Raw genomic sequence first — 14,799 nt, 5'->3', positions numbered from 1 at the left:
TTGTGATTACATGACAATCATATTGTTTGTTTGAATTTAATTTGTGTTGTTATACATACTGAATACGCCATAAACACTGTACAAACTATTGATACATACATTGCGTATGGTAACGTAAGTATCTTACATACTTGATATTTTATTGACTCTCCATTTTATACAACATAAGGCTTCTTTTATTTTGTTTAAGTTAAGGTTCCAAGATAAAACAATCGGGTGTTTAAATTTGCTGAAAAGTTTTGTTTTTAACACTATTTTTGTTCAAAACATCATGCAAATTCTATTTTTAAAATATGATAAAACATGCGTTGATATTTATTTCTTATTATAAGGTTTCGTTTACAAAATTGGTCGTATGTCATTGAATCTTTATTATAAAGATACATATTTGACATTTTATTAAAAACAAAATGAATGGTAACAGCATACCCGTGGCACAATATAGGACAGTGATCGGTAACGTATGTATCAATACATTCGTTATTGGTGTATGTGTGCGTATATCAGTAATAATTACTCGTATATCAGTAATAATTACTCATTGTTGACTTGTGGTGGGTTGCACATCAGGTAAATATGGGCTGAAGTTCAAAAGAAGTATCGTGAACGTGAGAAAGCTAAAGGCAGTGCGCTCCTTGAAAAGGAGAGTATCAGACAGTGAAAATATTACCTCCCTGCTAAATCCTTGGACAAACAATGAAGGGAGGAGAGAAAATAAGAAAAAATAAACAAATAAACAGACTGTCCAGATTCCGAAAGAAACCCATTCCTTTTTACAAGGAATGTATAATGTCATAATATGACATTATACATTCCTTGTGAAAATGTACCAGGTTTCTTTCGTAGTCTGGAGATTCTGTTTCTTAGTTTGATGAATAGGCTTTGGTTGTTCCAGCACGGGCCTTTAACCGAAATGATAATGTCTGTAGTGCTGACTTAGAATGTACGCCACTCTTAATTATTAACTTACTTCTGATTAGTTTTTTTTTTCGTTTTCTGTTAAAATTGATACCTCAAAACGAATCTCTGCCGTTAAAATAAAACAGCTACCTTTAATTACTGTTAAGGTAAAAATCTTCCAGTAAAAGGGCATAAACTTTTGTTCCAAGCAGGATACACCTTTAAATAATTTTTCAAGAATGTAAATAGATTTTGAACAAGAGCTGTCTCCGTAGGATGACACATGCCCCCGATGGCACTTTGAATGAATAGTTATGGCCGATGTTAGAGTTAAGGACCTTTGACCTACGGACCTGGGTCTTGCGCGCGACACATCGTCTTACTGTGTCACACATTCATGCATAGTTATTTTAAAATCCATGCATGAATGACAAAGATATGGACCGGACATGCCCATCAATGCACTATCATGAAAAATGATCTTGAACGTCTAAGCGTGACCTTGACCTTTGAGCTACGGACCTGGGTCTTGCGTGTGACACGTCGTCTTATTGTGGTACACATTCATGCCAAGTTATTTGAAAATCCATCCATCGAAGACAAAGATATGGACCAGACACGCCCATCAATGCACTATCCTTTAACGTCTAAGTGTGACCTTGACCTTTGAGCTACGGACCTGGGTCTTGCGCACTGCACGTCATCTTACTGTGGTACACATTCATGCCAAGTTATTTGAAAATCCATCCATCGATGACAAAGATATGGACCGGACACGCCCATCAATGCACTATCCTTTAACGTCTAAGTGTGAACTTGACCTTTGAGCTACGGACCTGGGTCTTGCGCACTGCACGTCGTCTTACTGTGGTACACATTCATGCCAAGTTATTTGAAAATCCATCCATCGATGACAAAGATATGGACCGGACACGCCCATCAATGCACTATCCTTTAACGTCTAAGTGTGACCTTGACCTTTGAGCTACGGACCTGGGTCTTGCGCACTGCACGTTGTCTTACTGTGGTACACATTCATGCCAAGTTATTTGAAAATCCATCCATCGATGACAAAGATATGGACCGGACACGAAAATTGCGGACAGACCGACAGACTGACAGACCGACAGACGGTTCAAAAACTATATGCCTCCCTTCGGGGGCATAAAAAGTCTTTACAGTAAATACAGACTTAATAAAACTGTTCATTCTGAAAGAAATTTTATATGTAGAGCTGTCGGATTGTGGTGATGCTTGGTGCATGAATGCAGTGGTGCTCAACTTAAATAAAATCATCTGTTCTTCATTTTTTGGAAATATTTCGGACACGGTGACTTGTGGTTGCATTTACTTTTGAATATTTGAATAAGCATTGTTTGGCGTGCATATCATTATATACAGCTTGATGTTGTGTGATTCATGGATACAGCGACAAAAGCACTTGCTATAAGGGCTGCCACCTTACAAATATACAAGAGGACGAGATTATCAAAGCCGGCTTTGAAAATACGAATCATTAATTTGACAGTCCCCTTACAGAAGCAAGCCTCTGTGGCATACATGCTGCATATTTGCTGTGTATATGCCGCGAACACAGTAGTACGCCAGAGGAGTACATTTTACATACACCGCATGCCGCATACATGCCGCGTACTATTTCGACGAGTACACAGCATGTACGCAGGAGGTCACTAGTACACTTCAAGTACGCAGCACAGACTCTGAAAATTTAAGGAGTACACTGCGTGTACGCAGGAGGGACTTGTACAAGAAAATATTACACTGCATGTACACCGCAGATACTTCGAAATTTATAACACTTATATTTAGTTGCATTAAAGTTGTTTCCCCTTGATGCAGTTACGCCATTTTCTTCAGATGTTTACCAAATTACATGCTACAAAAATTGATTTATTTCATTGAAAAGTGGATGAAGAAAAGCATACTAATTTATTTGATAACATCAATCTACATTATTTTGGTAAGGGTAAATACTTATTGATGCATGTCACTTATCTTTGTTCTGTTTTTTTCTGTCCAAATGATCAGCATTTGCATAAAAAAGTTGGTGGGGTAAGGAATTTACATTATCACAGCAGTTTCGCCACAAGAGTACACAGCATGTATGCAGCAGGAGTACACAGCATGTACGCCGCAGGACTCGGGCCAGGAGTACACAGAATGTACGCCGCAGGAGTACACAGCATGTACGCCGCAGTAGTAGTACACCGCAGGCTCATTTGCATGTGAAAAGTGTATGTGCCGTGTACATGCTGCGTACTATTTCCCGCATACTAAATTCCTCCAGCGTACATCCTGTGTACTATGTAGTCCACAGCATGTACGCAGCAAGTAGTACGCGGCAGAGCTCATTTGCATGTCAAAAGTGTACTACAAACGTACTACCGGTGTATGTGCGGTGTATATCCTGTGTACTATTTAAAGCCCTTGATTTCAGTACACATCATGTACGCATCATATACGCTGTATGTACACAGCAAGAGTACGCAGCAGGCCTTTTTCTTCTGAAAGGGTCGTAAGAAATAATTAATAAATATTTGTTCTTTTGATTTACAATGGACGGCCTTAATTTGATGGCAATATTGAACACGATATTTGGTGCCCGCAAATGAATTGATTCGTTATACTTAAGTTGGGATACATACGTTACCATCCGCATATTTCTGATCAGATGGTAAACCAAGACTTTATTGTCATATTGTGCATAAGATTATGCTGATAATATGTCAATGGTTTCATTACAAAAGTGTAACCGTATAACCACAACAGAAACATTTGTTGTCAAGAAGTATTCTGGTAAAGTTGTATATTTTATGATTTGACAAGTTTAATACGCGTTATGGTAGATTTTCATAAATGTTTCCAAGAAAAGCTTTATTAAGTTAACTTAAATTCGTGTTATCAGACACATAATGTTGGTAAATAACAATCATATTTGCCACATAATACATCCAACTTGAATGTATTTTTCTCTCATACCCATGTCATTCAATCTAATGATACTTTCGTTACTTTTGTAGTGTATCTTAACTTACAAGCAGGACGCATAAAATATTCAAATTGCTCTAACAAATGTATATGCTTATGGTATCGTAAGAGTGTATCTATGATTTTATAAGCCAATTCGTCGCCTGATTCTTATAGTGCTCTATCTCCATTTTTTGAAAAAATGAGATTTTTACATCATTTTGTTTGTCTCGCCGATCTCTATCGTTCTGGAGCAAGAAAACGTAACTTTTGACGTCATAGAGAAAGATCCTGCGTAATACTTGGCTCTATGTCCTCTGTTTGAATGTAACAGTAACGATTAAAGTACTCCATCTCCAGGACTTAAAGCACTGTAATGTTTAAAATTATTCTGACCAATCATACACATAAATTAACATCATGTGATCACCATTAGACTTTGTAAAGGAGTGCTCTATCTCCATTTAACTTAATCCAGAATTGCTCTAACTCCATTTTAACCAATAGAATGCACAGTTACATGCATGTGATCACAACAAAGTATGGCGGATATGCATAGTTGTAGCATATTTGAAATATACTTAGAATGCCTATCTACACGACATGCATATGTGAGATTGCTTATACAGGTTATTTTATCATTTTATTACTTTTACAAACATATAGCATTGTAAATTAAGCTATAGGCAAGAAAATACATGCAAGATTTGCAACAGACCTGTATTGATGTGTATTTCGGATAGAAACTATTTTCGTCATTCTGAAGCTGTATCTTAAGAAATACCACTGAATATAACAATGGTATTTGCAAACATGTTTCCGAGAAGTAAATTTGTGATAATAAGTTATTGTCTATTAAGAGCAATAGAAATAAAACCAAATAACAGAACATATTTTACTTTACAAAGTTACAGTAAGGCTCCAACTAATTTTCTTGTTGATCACTTTCTTTAGCTATGCAAATTTTGCTGAATGCAGTATTCGTATGACAACAAGAACTGGCAGTACAATATCCCTACTTCCAGATGCAAAAATCCTATCGTTAAACTTGCAACCCTTGGCAAAAGAGAAAATTGAAAATTAAATACTTAAAAAACAAGGACAAATATCAAACAAGGAATGCAATGCTGAAATTCAAGTCACTAAATGAAAGTACGTACATGAAGAAACTGTGAGGATTATAAATAACGATTGTGTTTGTGAGAGAGAATAGATATATATATATATATTTCTTAGAATTTTAAGTAGTCAATACTTATTACAAATGGTTGGTGTGAATCAAAATCAATGCCACAAAACTATTAAAGTATCACATGATGTAACTGTACCGAATATGAAACATGTGTGTTGTGACTGCAACTGTTTAGTTGCAAAATAAATGCTATGAATTCTTGTTATGATACTCAGTGTTAAGTTGAAATGTATGCCACCAGATTTGAGAACGACATGCAGAAACTAAATGGAATATATACAATAAGATTAGTATGAAAGGTATGATCGGGACATATTATTTACGATGTAATATTTTTGAGCCTTAAATTAATTGTAAGAATTATGTGAAAAGTTAATAAGAGGGCTAAATGGGCCTGAGTCCTTCAACTGAAGAAAGCCTAAACCATCTGACTTTGCTTCTAGCTAGGTTTGGTGAAAATCCTTTAGCCTGTTCATTATTTTTTATTATCATTTTGCTGTCACGCATCAAAGCACATAACCTTCGAAAAAAATCATCTAAAGTTATTTCTTTTTCAACTCTAGTGGCCCCTAAAAGGGCCAAAGTGTCCCTATTTGAATAGATTTGATATAAGACATAATATGGTAAAGGACCTTATAATGATGCTCCGGACAAGGTTTTATGAAGACCCATTCAGGAGTTAGAGAGGAATTTAGTAAGAAGGTATCTCTATTTTGCAATTCTAGCAGCCCATAAAAGAGGCCACACTAACTGAATAAATTAGTTAAAGAACCTAATAAAAGTTTGATGAAGATCCATCAAGCGGTTGAGGAGTAGTCATTTAAAGGCATTTGTAGTTTTGGGTCTAGTGCCCTTAATCCAACAAATTTGAGAAAGGACCTTATACTGGTCTCTAGACCAAGTTTGGTGAATATCCATCAAATGGTTCATGAGTAGTCGTTAAAGGTATTTCTATTTTGAACTCTAACCGCCCCTGAAAGGGACCAAGCGCCCCTAACAGAACAATTTTGGTGACGATTCTTATAATGATGCTATAAATCAAATTTGAAGAAGATCCATTGAGTGGTTCATGAGATAAAATCATTTAAGGGAATTTATAATTTTAGCTCTGATAATCCCTCAAAGGGGCTAATCGTCCCGATCTGAACCAGTTTGGGAGAGGATGTTATAATGATGCTACAGACTATGTTTGATAATGATCCATCAAGCGGTTCATGAGAAGTTCCTTAAATGTTTCCTTTTTTTTTTTTTTTGCTCTATCTGGCAGTAGTTGCCCTCAAAGAGGCCAAGATTAACCATTTGATCAACCTTTATAGAGATCTATCCCAAAATTCTACTGACCAAGTTTTGGTATAAATGTAACCAGTAGTTTCAGAAGAGAACATTTTTAAGTACAATGTTGACTCAGGAAGACAGACGATGGACACCGTACAATCCACCTAAAAAGAGACATGAATATAACATTGATTGTGTTGTGTAAAAGAGAACTGGTATGACTGACAAATACAGTTAAATGCAAAAATTGAACATAATATAAAAACTGTTGCTTTGTGAAAGAATACAGTTATTAATGAGAATATTTAGTTGCAAAGACAATGTCATTAGGTATTGTTATAATGCTTAGTATTATGTATTATGTATAACTTAATGCCAACTAATAACTAAACACGGGAAATCTTACTCATTGTAATGAAAAGCTAGTTTTATTTGGCAAATAGAATAGTTACGACTAAAAAGATTTTAGAACTTTGTTCATTGCTGACAATAATTATTGCGGTTACTGAGTAATTAAACTTCAAAATCTTTTTGTTGCTGTTTAACACAATACTACAATATGGTTTACGAATACCCATCTGCAAATAAGTAGGACCAATGTGCCTAGTTTAATAGCCAATAGTGTCTATAGCGTAGCAGTTCAGTTAACCCTGAACAATACGGACAGCATGGTAAAACCATTGGCAAATCAGTTCAAATCTTCTGACTTTGAACACCTGCCCCTCACCACTGTTTGAAACCTTAATTTTTTCATGTGAGGAAACCATCCAGTTGACACAAAGAAAGTCATTTACCCAGATATCCGTGCGTGCCAAAAATAATGCAACTAGAGTCCTCCTCCTCAAAGAAAATCTTGAAAGTTGCAATATGGCCTATGATAGTGTGTCAGTTTGATGATACTAAAACCAAATCCATTCCTCCTTTAATTTCAAAATGAGAACTGTGACTGTCTTTACTGTTTAAGAGCTCTCGCACTATTTTCAATATACAATTTAAATAAATATTATCTTGCTCTATGTCCAATTTTGTAAATTCACAGTGCTCTATCTCCCGATAGAGCAATACACCTTTAACATTTTTTTCTATTTTTGTCAAATTTGCTCTATCTCCAAAGTGAAAAATGTATAATTGCAGAAAAGTAAAAACGAAATGTATTTAAAAGCATTTACAGTCTGAAAGAACTAAGCGCAAGGAACAAGTAGATATATTTATCATCATTTTCGCCCAGAAATACAGAAACTAGACGAGAGTTAAACTTTGGAAGCGATTTTCGCCACGTTTAAAAAATGGTAGATAGAGCATCGTTCCACTCACGCGACGAATTGTGTTTGCAATTTACCTTTTGTTAATGTATTTAGATATGTTTTGTAACAGTTAAATGTTCGTTCAATAAAATTTACTAGCGAACTTGCGAGGTTATATTCTTTTATAACTCGAAGCCAACGTTAACTTATATTGTAAGAGGTAATCATGATTATCAAAAGTCGTATACATAGTTATAGCTTCAACCACGAATAATTTCTTGTTTGTATGTATCCATAAAATCGTGAATAAGTGCACCTAAATGTTGCATAACGTATGTATCTTAAAACAAAAATACGAACAAGAGCAGTATATTTCAACAAGGCATAACGCCTAAACAAGTGAAGTGGTGTTTCTGATTTTTCACTATCTTTTGTAGAAAACATAGTATTTTAGTAGGTTTAACTTTTAATGGTTTCTTAAGACAAAAATATTTCAATATTTTTGTAAGGCAATTGCTTGTTATTAACGACTTTGGGCGTGGAATGGTGTGATGAAGTTATTAGAAATAAGGTAGTTGTAGAAATTTTTATGGATACAGCGCTCCATTAGTTTTCCTAGGCAGCTGAGAAGAGATATTGGTCGGTAGTTAACTGGTTTTGATGGGTCAGACTTTTTGAATAATGGAGAAATGTTTGCACATTTCCAAGAAGTTGGGAAAACTGAGTTAGAGATAAGTGTGTTAAAAAAGGATGACAGTGGACCGGCTAATTCCTGGATGCCTTCTTTGATCATTCTTGGGCTGGCAAGGTCTGGACCACTAGCTTTAGAAGGACCTATTGTTGAAGCTGCCTCTCGAATATCTTCGGCAGTTACAGAAATATTTGACAAGACGGAATGGGTAAAATTAGGTATAATAGGAGGTGTGTGATTGGTGTCATCTAAAGTAGACTGATTACAAAAGAAAGTGTTAAGTAGTTCTGCTTTATCTTTGTCTAATGATACTTCAGAACCATTGTCTATTAATGTAGGAATCGGGGGAGATTTTTTGTTTGAGAACTTTTTAGCAAGTTTATACCATTTTTTAACATTAGTATTTTCAGAATTAATTTCCTCTATTAATTTTTCTGTGTATTCCTTCTTTGTTTTTCGGATAAGGCTGGTAGTATCATTTCTAATTTTGCGAAAATTTGCCCATGCTCTTTCATTATTAGAAGTCTTTGCTTGTTGGTGAGCCCGATTTCGCTTACGTATCATCATACGAATACCTTTATTGATCCATGGGACGTCGTCAGGTCTAACTGTTATCGATTTGTTCGGAATGCTATCAGCAGCTGCGCTAAGAACAGCATCAGCTATCTTATCTGCAGTTTCATGAAGATTATCGCAATCTAAGATGGAGTTCCAGTCTGTTGTGTTTAGATTGTTTCTATATTTAGGACAGTCCCCTTTATCATATAACCATATGTGACGTTTATAAGTTAACTGTTTGGGTTTGTGGAATTTGAAAACAGTAACAACAGGGCAGTGAAAGCGAGATAGATCCGGAATAAAGGGGTCGGCGACAAAACTAGAAAGAATGTGGCAAGGGTTCTTGACAAACATAAGATCGAGAAGAGATGAAGAGTGTTCAGTAAAGTATGTAGGAGTCCAAATCAACTGCTCGGCGTTATAAGAGTCGATGAGTCTACTCATTCTATTAGAAAGAGAGGCCAAGATGTTAACGTTGAAATCGCCTCTAACTAGTATGTCATCGAAATGACCATTGAACGCTTGGTCAAGACTGTGTTCCATGTTGAGCCACTGAGTGTTATTAGAATCAGGAGGACGGTAAATTCCACCTATGAGGAGTTTTCGCTGGTTAACATGGATTTCAATCCAAAGGGCCTCAAGGTTATTCATATGTAGGTCTTTACGTTCAACAGCGTGTATCGTGTCACGGACATAAATGGCGACCCCTCCGCCGCCTCGATCCCTTCTGTCGCATCTGAAAGGTGGTTTAAAATTTTGTATGTAAAGATCCTCATCTGGTACGTTAGAGTTTAGCCAAGTTTCTGAGAAAACTAGTATGTCATATGGTTCGGCTTCAACGGTAAGAAGGTCAATCTTCTGTTTCAAACTTTGAATGTTTAGATGCATAACGCTAAGACCGGCGCTAGTAAGCTTGGTATAAGGATCTGAGTTTTGACTTACTGGGCCTGGATTTAACTCGACATCTCCAGACAATAAAATTTTCAGACAGGGAAGAAAAAGATAAACCATTAGAGAGACGTGGTTGTGAGAAAAGACGTATACATTTCCAAAACGTGTCATATATTGATTGGCGTCAGGGAAGGAATAAAGTAGTTGTATGATATTCATGGTGGAAGAAAATGATAATTAAACATCCCTGAAACCAAATGGTAACACAATGACCAGGACGGAGAAAAACTGGTGGATCTCATATAAGAAAACACAACATCCCGTGTGACATCATGACACATAACTATGAAATAGATGGAGAGAACGAAAAACATACCGTGAGAGATTAATGTAAAGGCGTAATGTCAGGACAGTTTAGTACGGAGTAAAAAAAAAAAAAAAAAATTAAAATTGGAATGTAGCTTCGAAGTTGCTATAATAGACTGCTTTAGTTTGCTTATTATATGAATTTCGGGAGTATGAGTAATTTCTATTTTATTTTTTTATGTCATGTTTCTTAGATATCGTATCTAAAATGTCCAACCCCTTACAGAAGAAAAAGGCCTGCTGCGTACTCTTGATGTGTACATACAGCGTATATGATGCGTACATGATGTGTACTGAAATCAAGGGCTTTAAATAGTACGCAGGATATACACCGCACATACACCGATAGTACGTTTGTAGTACACTTTTGACATGCAAATGAGCTCTGCCGCGTACTACTTGCTGCGTACATGCTGTGGACTACATAGTACACAGGATGTACGCTGGAGGAATTTAGTATGCGGGAAATAGTACGCAGCATGTACGCGGCACATACACTTTTCACATGCAAATGAGCCTGCGGTGTACTACCCCTGCGGCGTACATGCTGTGTACTCCTGCGGCGTACATGCTGTGTACTCCTGGCCCGAGTCCTGTGGCGTACATGCTGTGTACTCCTGCTGCATACATGCTGTGTACTCTTGTGGCGAAACTGCTGTGATAATGTAAATTCCTTACCCCACCAACTGCATGATCATTTGGACAGAAAAAAAACAAAAAATATAAGTGACATGCATCAATAAGTATTTACCCTTACCAAAATAATGTAGACTGATGTCATCAAATAAATTAGTATGCTTTTCTTCATCCACTTTTCAATGAAATAAATCAATTTTTGTAGCATGTAATTTGGTAAACATTTGAAGAAAATGGCGTAACTGCATCAAGGGGAAACAACTTTAATGCAACTAAATATAAGTGTTATGACTTATTATAGACGATGTGTGCATAGTATGTATTTATTTTGTTTAAAATCCATCTGAGAACAATCTAGGACTGGAATTATATAAGCATTTACACACTTTTACGTCCGTAAAAAGTAGCGCACCAAAAAATTTTGGATTGATTTTTTCCAATGGGGCAAGCGCAATTAGCCAAAAACGTTCCGAACTGAAAATATACGAGCAAATCCGATGAACAACTTTTTAATTTGGTGAGGCCTTAATGAGTTAACACAATGAGCATTAAAGCCTTTATAAAACATGATAGAATGGTGTTTTGCTTAAGAGTATTCAAATAACAGTGAGAGCTATTAATTCTTCTCATTCGGGGGCTGTTGAGGCATTATCTTGGTAATTATTTCATGTATTACAAAATGTAATGCAACGAAGTTCAAATAAGGCTTTTCAATTATCCAAGTTAGAAAGCTCCAAGATTAATTCAAAATGAAAAAGAATATATTTTTACACTGCATGCAAGGTGCAGCTCAGAAATCACTAAGATGTAAGCTTCACAAATGAACATTGCAAATAGTCTGGCAAATTTTCATTGTTCAGAATACCGGTAATCTGAACTATTCTACTATTCTATGCTATTAAGATAAAAGTTACTCGGAAATCAAGTTCTTGCTTCCAAAAAAAAAAAAATGTACAAATCCTTCCTGCATGAAGTGTACTTCAGACTTTTACCTAAAAAAAATCAAAGTATATAAACACCAAAAGAAAATGAACAAGTCCCTCCCGCGTATTTGAAGTTTACTTCAGACTTTAACTTATAAAAAAAAAAAAACTAAGTATAAATGCCAAAAGAAATTGTACAAGTCTTTCCCGCGTATATGAAGTGTACTGCACAAATTTCAAAGTATCTGCCGTGTACATGCAGTGTACTACTTTCTTGTACAAGTCCCTCCTGCGTACATGCAGTGTACTCCTTAAAATTTCAGTGTCTGTGCTGCGTACTTGAAGTGTACTAGTGACCTCCTGCGTACATGCTGTGTACTCGTCGAAATAGTACGCGGCATGTACGCGGCATGCGGTGTATGTAAAATGTACTCCTCTGGCGTACTACTGTATTCGCAGCATATACACAGCAAATACGCAGCATGTACGCCACAGAGGCTTGCTTCTGTAAGGGACTCCAGCATAGGACGGATTTATAGCATGTTCAAATATCTAAGAAGTATCTCTAAAAGTACTATTAGTAAATAGTAACACAAAACATAATTCTTATTATTTAGAGTAAGATAATATCACCTCTAATACTTTTACATTTGACCTACATTGTTCCCTTATAATGCTAAACAAAGGTACACAGTTCAAAGCTGTGTTTTAGAGAAAAGGCGAGCTAAACCAAAAATTTGACCAATAAACTCAAATTTTCTAAGTACAAAAAACAGCCATAATTCTGACAAAGTGCATATCAGAGTTATGGGTCTTAACCTACCTAGTCTTATGATGTTAAACAAATGTGCAAAGTTTCAAAGCTGTAGCTTTTATAGTTTTTGCGAAAAGGTGAACCTAAACAAAAAAAAACCAAAAAACAAAAGAAAACAAAATTTAACTCAAATATTCTAAGTATAAAAAGGACCATAGTTCTAAGAAAATATGTATCAGAGTTATGGGTCTTGGTTGATGGTAAACAAGTGTGCAAAGTTTCAAAGCTGTACCTCTTACAGTGGTTGAGAAAAGGTGAACCTAAACAAAACAATTGACCAACGCCGGCACTGAACGCCGACGCCGACGATCAAGTAACGACAATACCTCGTAGGTTTTTTTTCAAAAATAAGACGAGCTAAAAATGGATGCTGCGTACGAAATATTTTTGCTGTGGGCTTAATTTTATAGTCAAGAAACACATTTCAGATTCAGTTGAGGGTAATTATCTAAATGAAAAATATGGGGAGCTATTGCACACAGTGTAACATACTACTGATTTTTATGTATGTCTGATTCATGAATTTTTGTCAACAAAGATATTTACATGTTACAATTACTACGTGAAAGAAAAAAGCACACACAAAAATAGAACCCCCAAAAAACAAAACAAAATAAATTCAGATTGATTAAATATAGTACACATTACATGGTAGACAGTACATAATATTACGTACAAAATATCTGTGGCAAAGTCTGTATTTTAAGACGATTTCAAAAGACAGATGTCTCTAGTATATATTCAACCCTTAATATGTAAAATCTAAGAGACATGATTTTAATAAACATGGTAGAGGACCATTAGATATAATGCTATATACAAATATCTGAGATATAGTCAATTTTAAAAAGATATAAAGAAGAACTTGGTGTGTGGTTAAGCATCATTTCATATTTTTGGCAAAAACGATTATCAAAAAGAAAATTTATCCACATATTTACTACACTATATGAAATCATTGATATACAGTAGCAGGGGAAAGCTAGATTTGAATAAACTGGGTAGCTAACATTCAAAATATCCGCATACATTTTAAAGACGATTTTAAGAAATACAGAAAATTTATATATTTTTTAAATTTAACTCTTGATATGTAGAATAATGTATTTGTATTTGCCTATACTGTAATATGTAAGCATGAACAAAAGCAGTTAATGTACGAATATTCAAACCTTTCATAGTCAAAAGTATGGTTCCTTAAATGTGAACAGGCGTCTTTCATTGACGACATATTTCGTCTGCATGCATCTTCCATGAGCACCTTCTCCTGAAATTATATACAAGGGTTTTAAGTAACTGTCACAGGGGTAGTGACTGTCCAAATGATAGGGCGTTTAGAGACCGCGTAATAACTTTTGACTGTGGCATAAAATAAGCCATTCGGATAAGCTTAATTTAGAGGCAGATTAGGTGCCTTTCACAAAAAAAAAAAAAAAAAAAAAAAAAAAATCAGCGCTGATGTGTGGTTCAGTGCCAATATGGACTAATGTGATATCGTATTTGCTCGATTTTATTTTTTATTAATTTGACTGAAATCAGCTGCTTACTCTTGAAGAATTTCTAACACCAATTTGATAAAAACATTACAGGAAACATTGCCGGTTAAGATTTTTAAAAAAGAATGTTTAAATATGAAGTTTGCTGGTTGTGAATTACAAAAGTGTTTTCATCAACAACTTACCAAAGAGCTATAAAATGTATTTAGTTCTTTGAACTTACCAAGTAGTCTTTATTCGGCCATCGGCGACCAGATATAGTCTTTTCATACACAGTTTCCCTGAAATTTCGAGCGGCAATATCAGGCGGTGTTTACACATAACTCGCTATACATTTTTAAAGGTAATATTTTGGTCTACAAGTATTATACATTTGAGTTTTGGAGCGTACATGTCATCTGAAATTTGTACACTTTATGATTTACAAAGAATGTATTAACATACAGCATCACAAACTTACATTTAAAACTACAACACTCACACACTTCTCGACAACAGTGACTCAGATTCTTTGTCTTTGACAAATGTCTTCACTGATCAGGAGCGAGTCGCTCAAAATTTCATGCAGCGGATAAGCTGTCCAGTGTATAATTTTGTTCTATATCGTAGCATCACATGTCGAATTTTGTTTACTAGTATTTATTCATTTTTTGTTGTTTTTTTTTTGTTTTAAATCACACCAACACAGTCGTAGGTCATTTAGCGAACTTCCAGCTTTTCGTGAAAAAGATCCTAGGTACCCCTCCAAGCAATATTTCTGGCATGTCGACGGGCACCTGGGTAGAACTACCAACCTCCACAAGTCAGGTGAATGGCTGCCTCACA

At 35.5% G+C, this 14,799-nt stretch overlaps 1 protein-coding gene across 1 annotated transcript in view; it reads right to left on the bottom strand.

The window, feature by feature from the left end:
* Window positions 1–14,799, bottom strand: part of LOC123537409 (amiloride-sensitive sodium channel subunit beta-like) — a 35,674-nt gene that overhangs the window by 6,292 nt on the left and 14,583 nt on the right. Inside the window, exons 8-9 of the mRNA XM_045321117.2 lie at window positions 14,198–14,255; window positions 13,651–13,745 (exon numbers count right to left, since the gene is read on the bottom strand). Coding sequence (XP_045177052.2) covers window positions 13,651–13,745; window positions 14,198–14,255 — 153 coding nt within the window. The remainder of the gene's footprint in view (window positions 1–13,650; window positions 13,746–14,197; window positions 14,256–14,799) is intronic.

The sequence above is a fragment of the Mercenaria mercenaria genome, chromosome 17 (genome assembly GCF_021730395.1).
Source record: "Mercenaria mercenaria strain notata chromosome 17, MADL_Memer_1, whole genome shotgun sequence".
NCBI lineage: Eukaryota > Metazoa > Mollusca > Bivalvia > Venerida > Veneridae > Mercenaria > Mercenaria mercenaria.
This window is presented reverse-complemented; position numbering and strand designations above follow the sequence as displayed.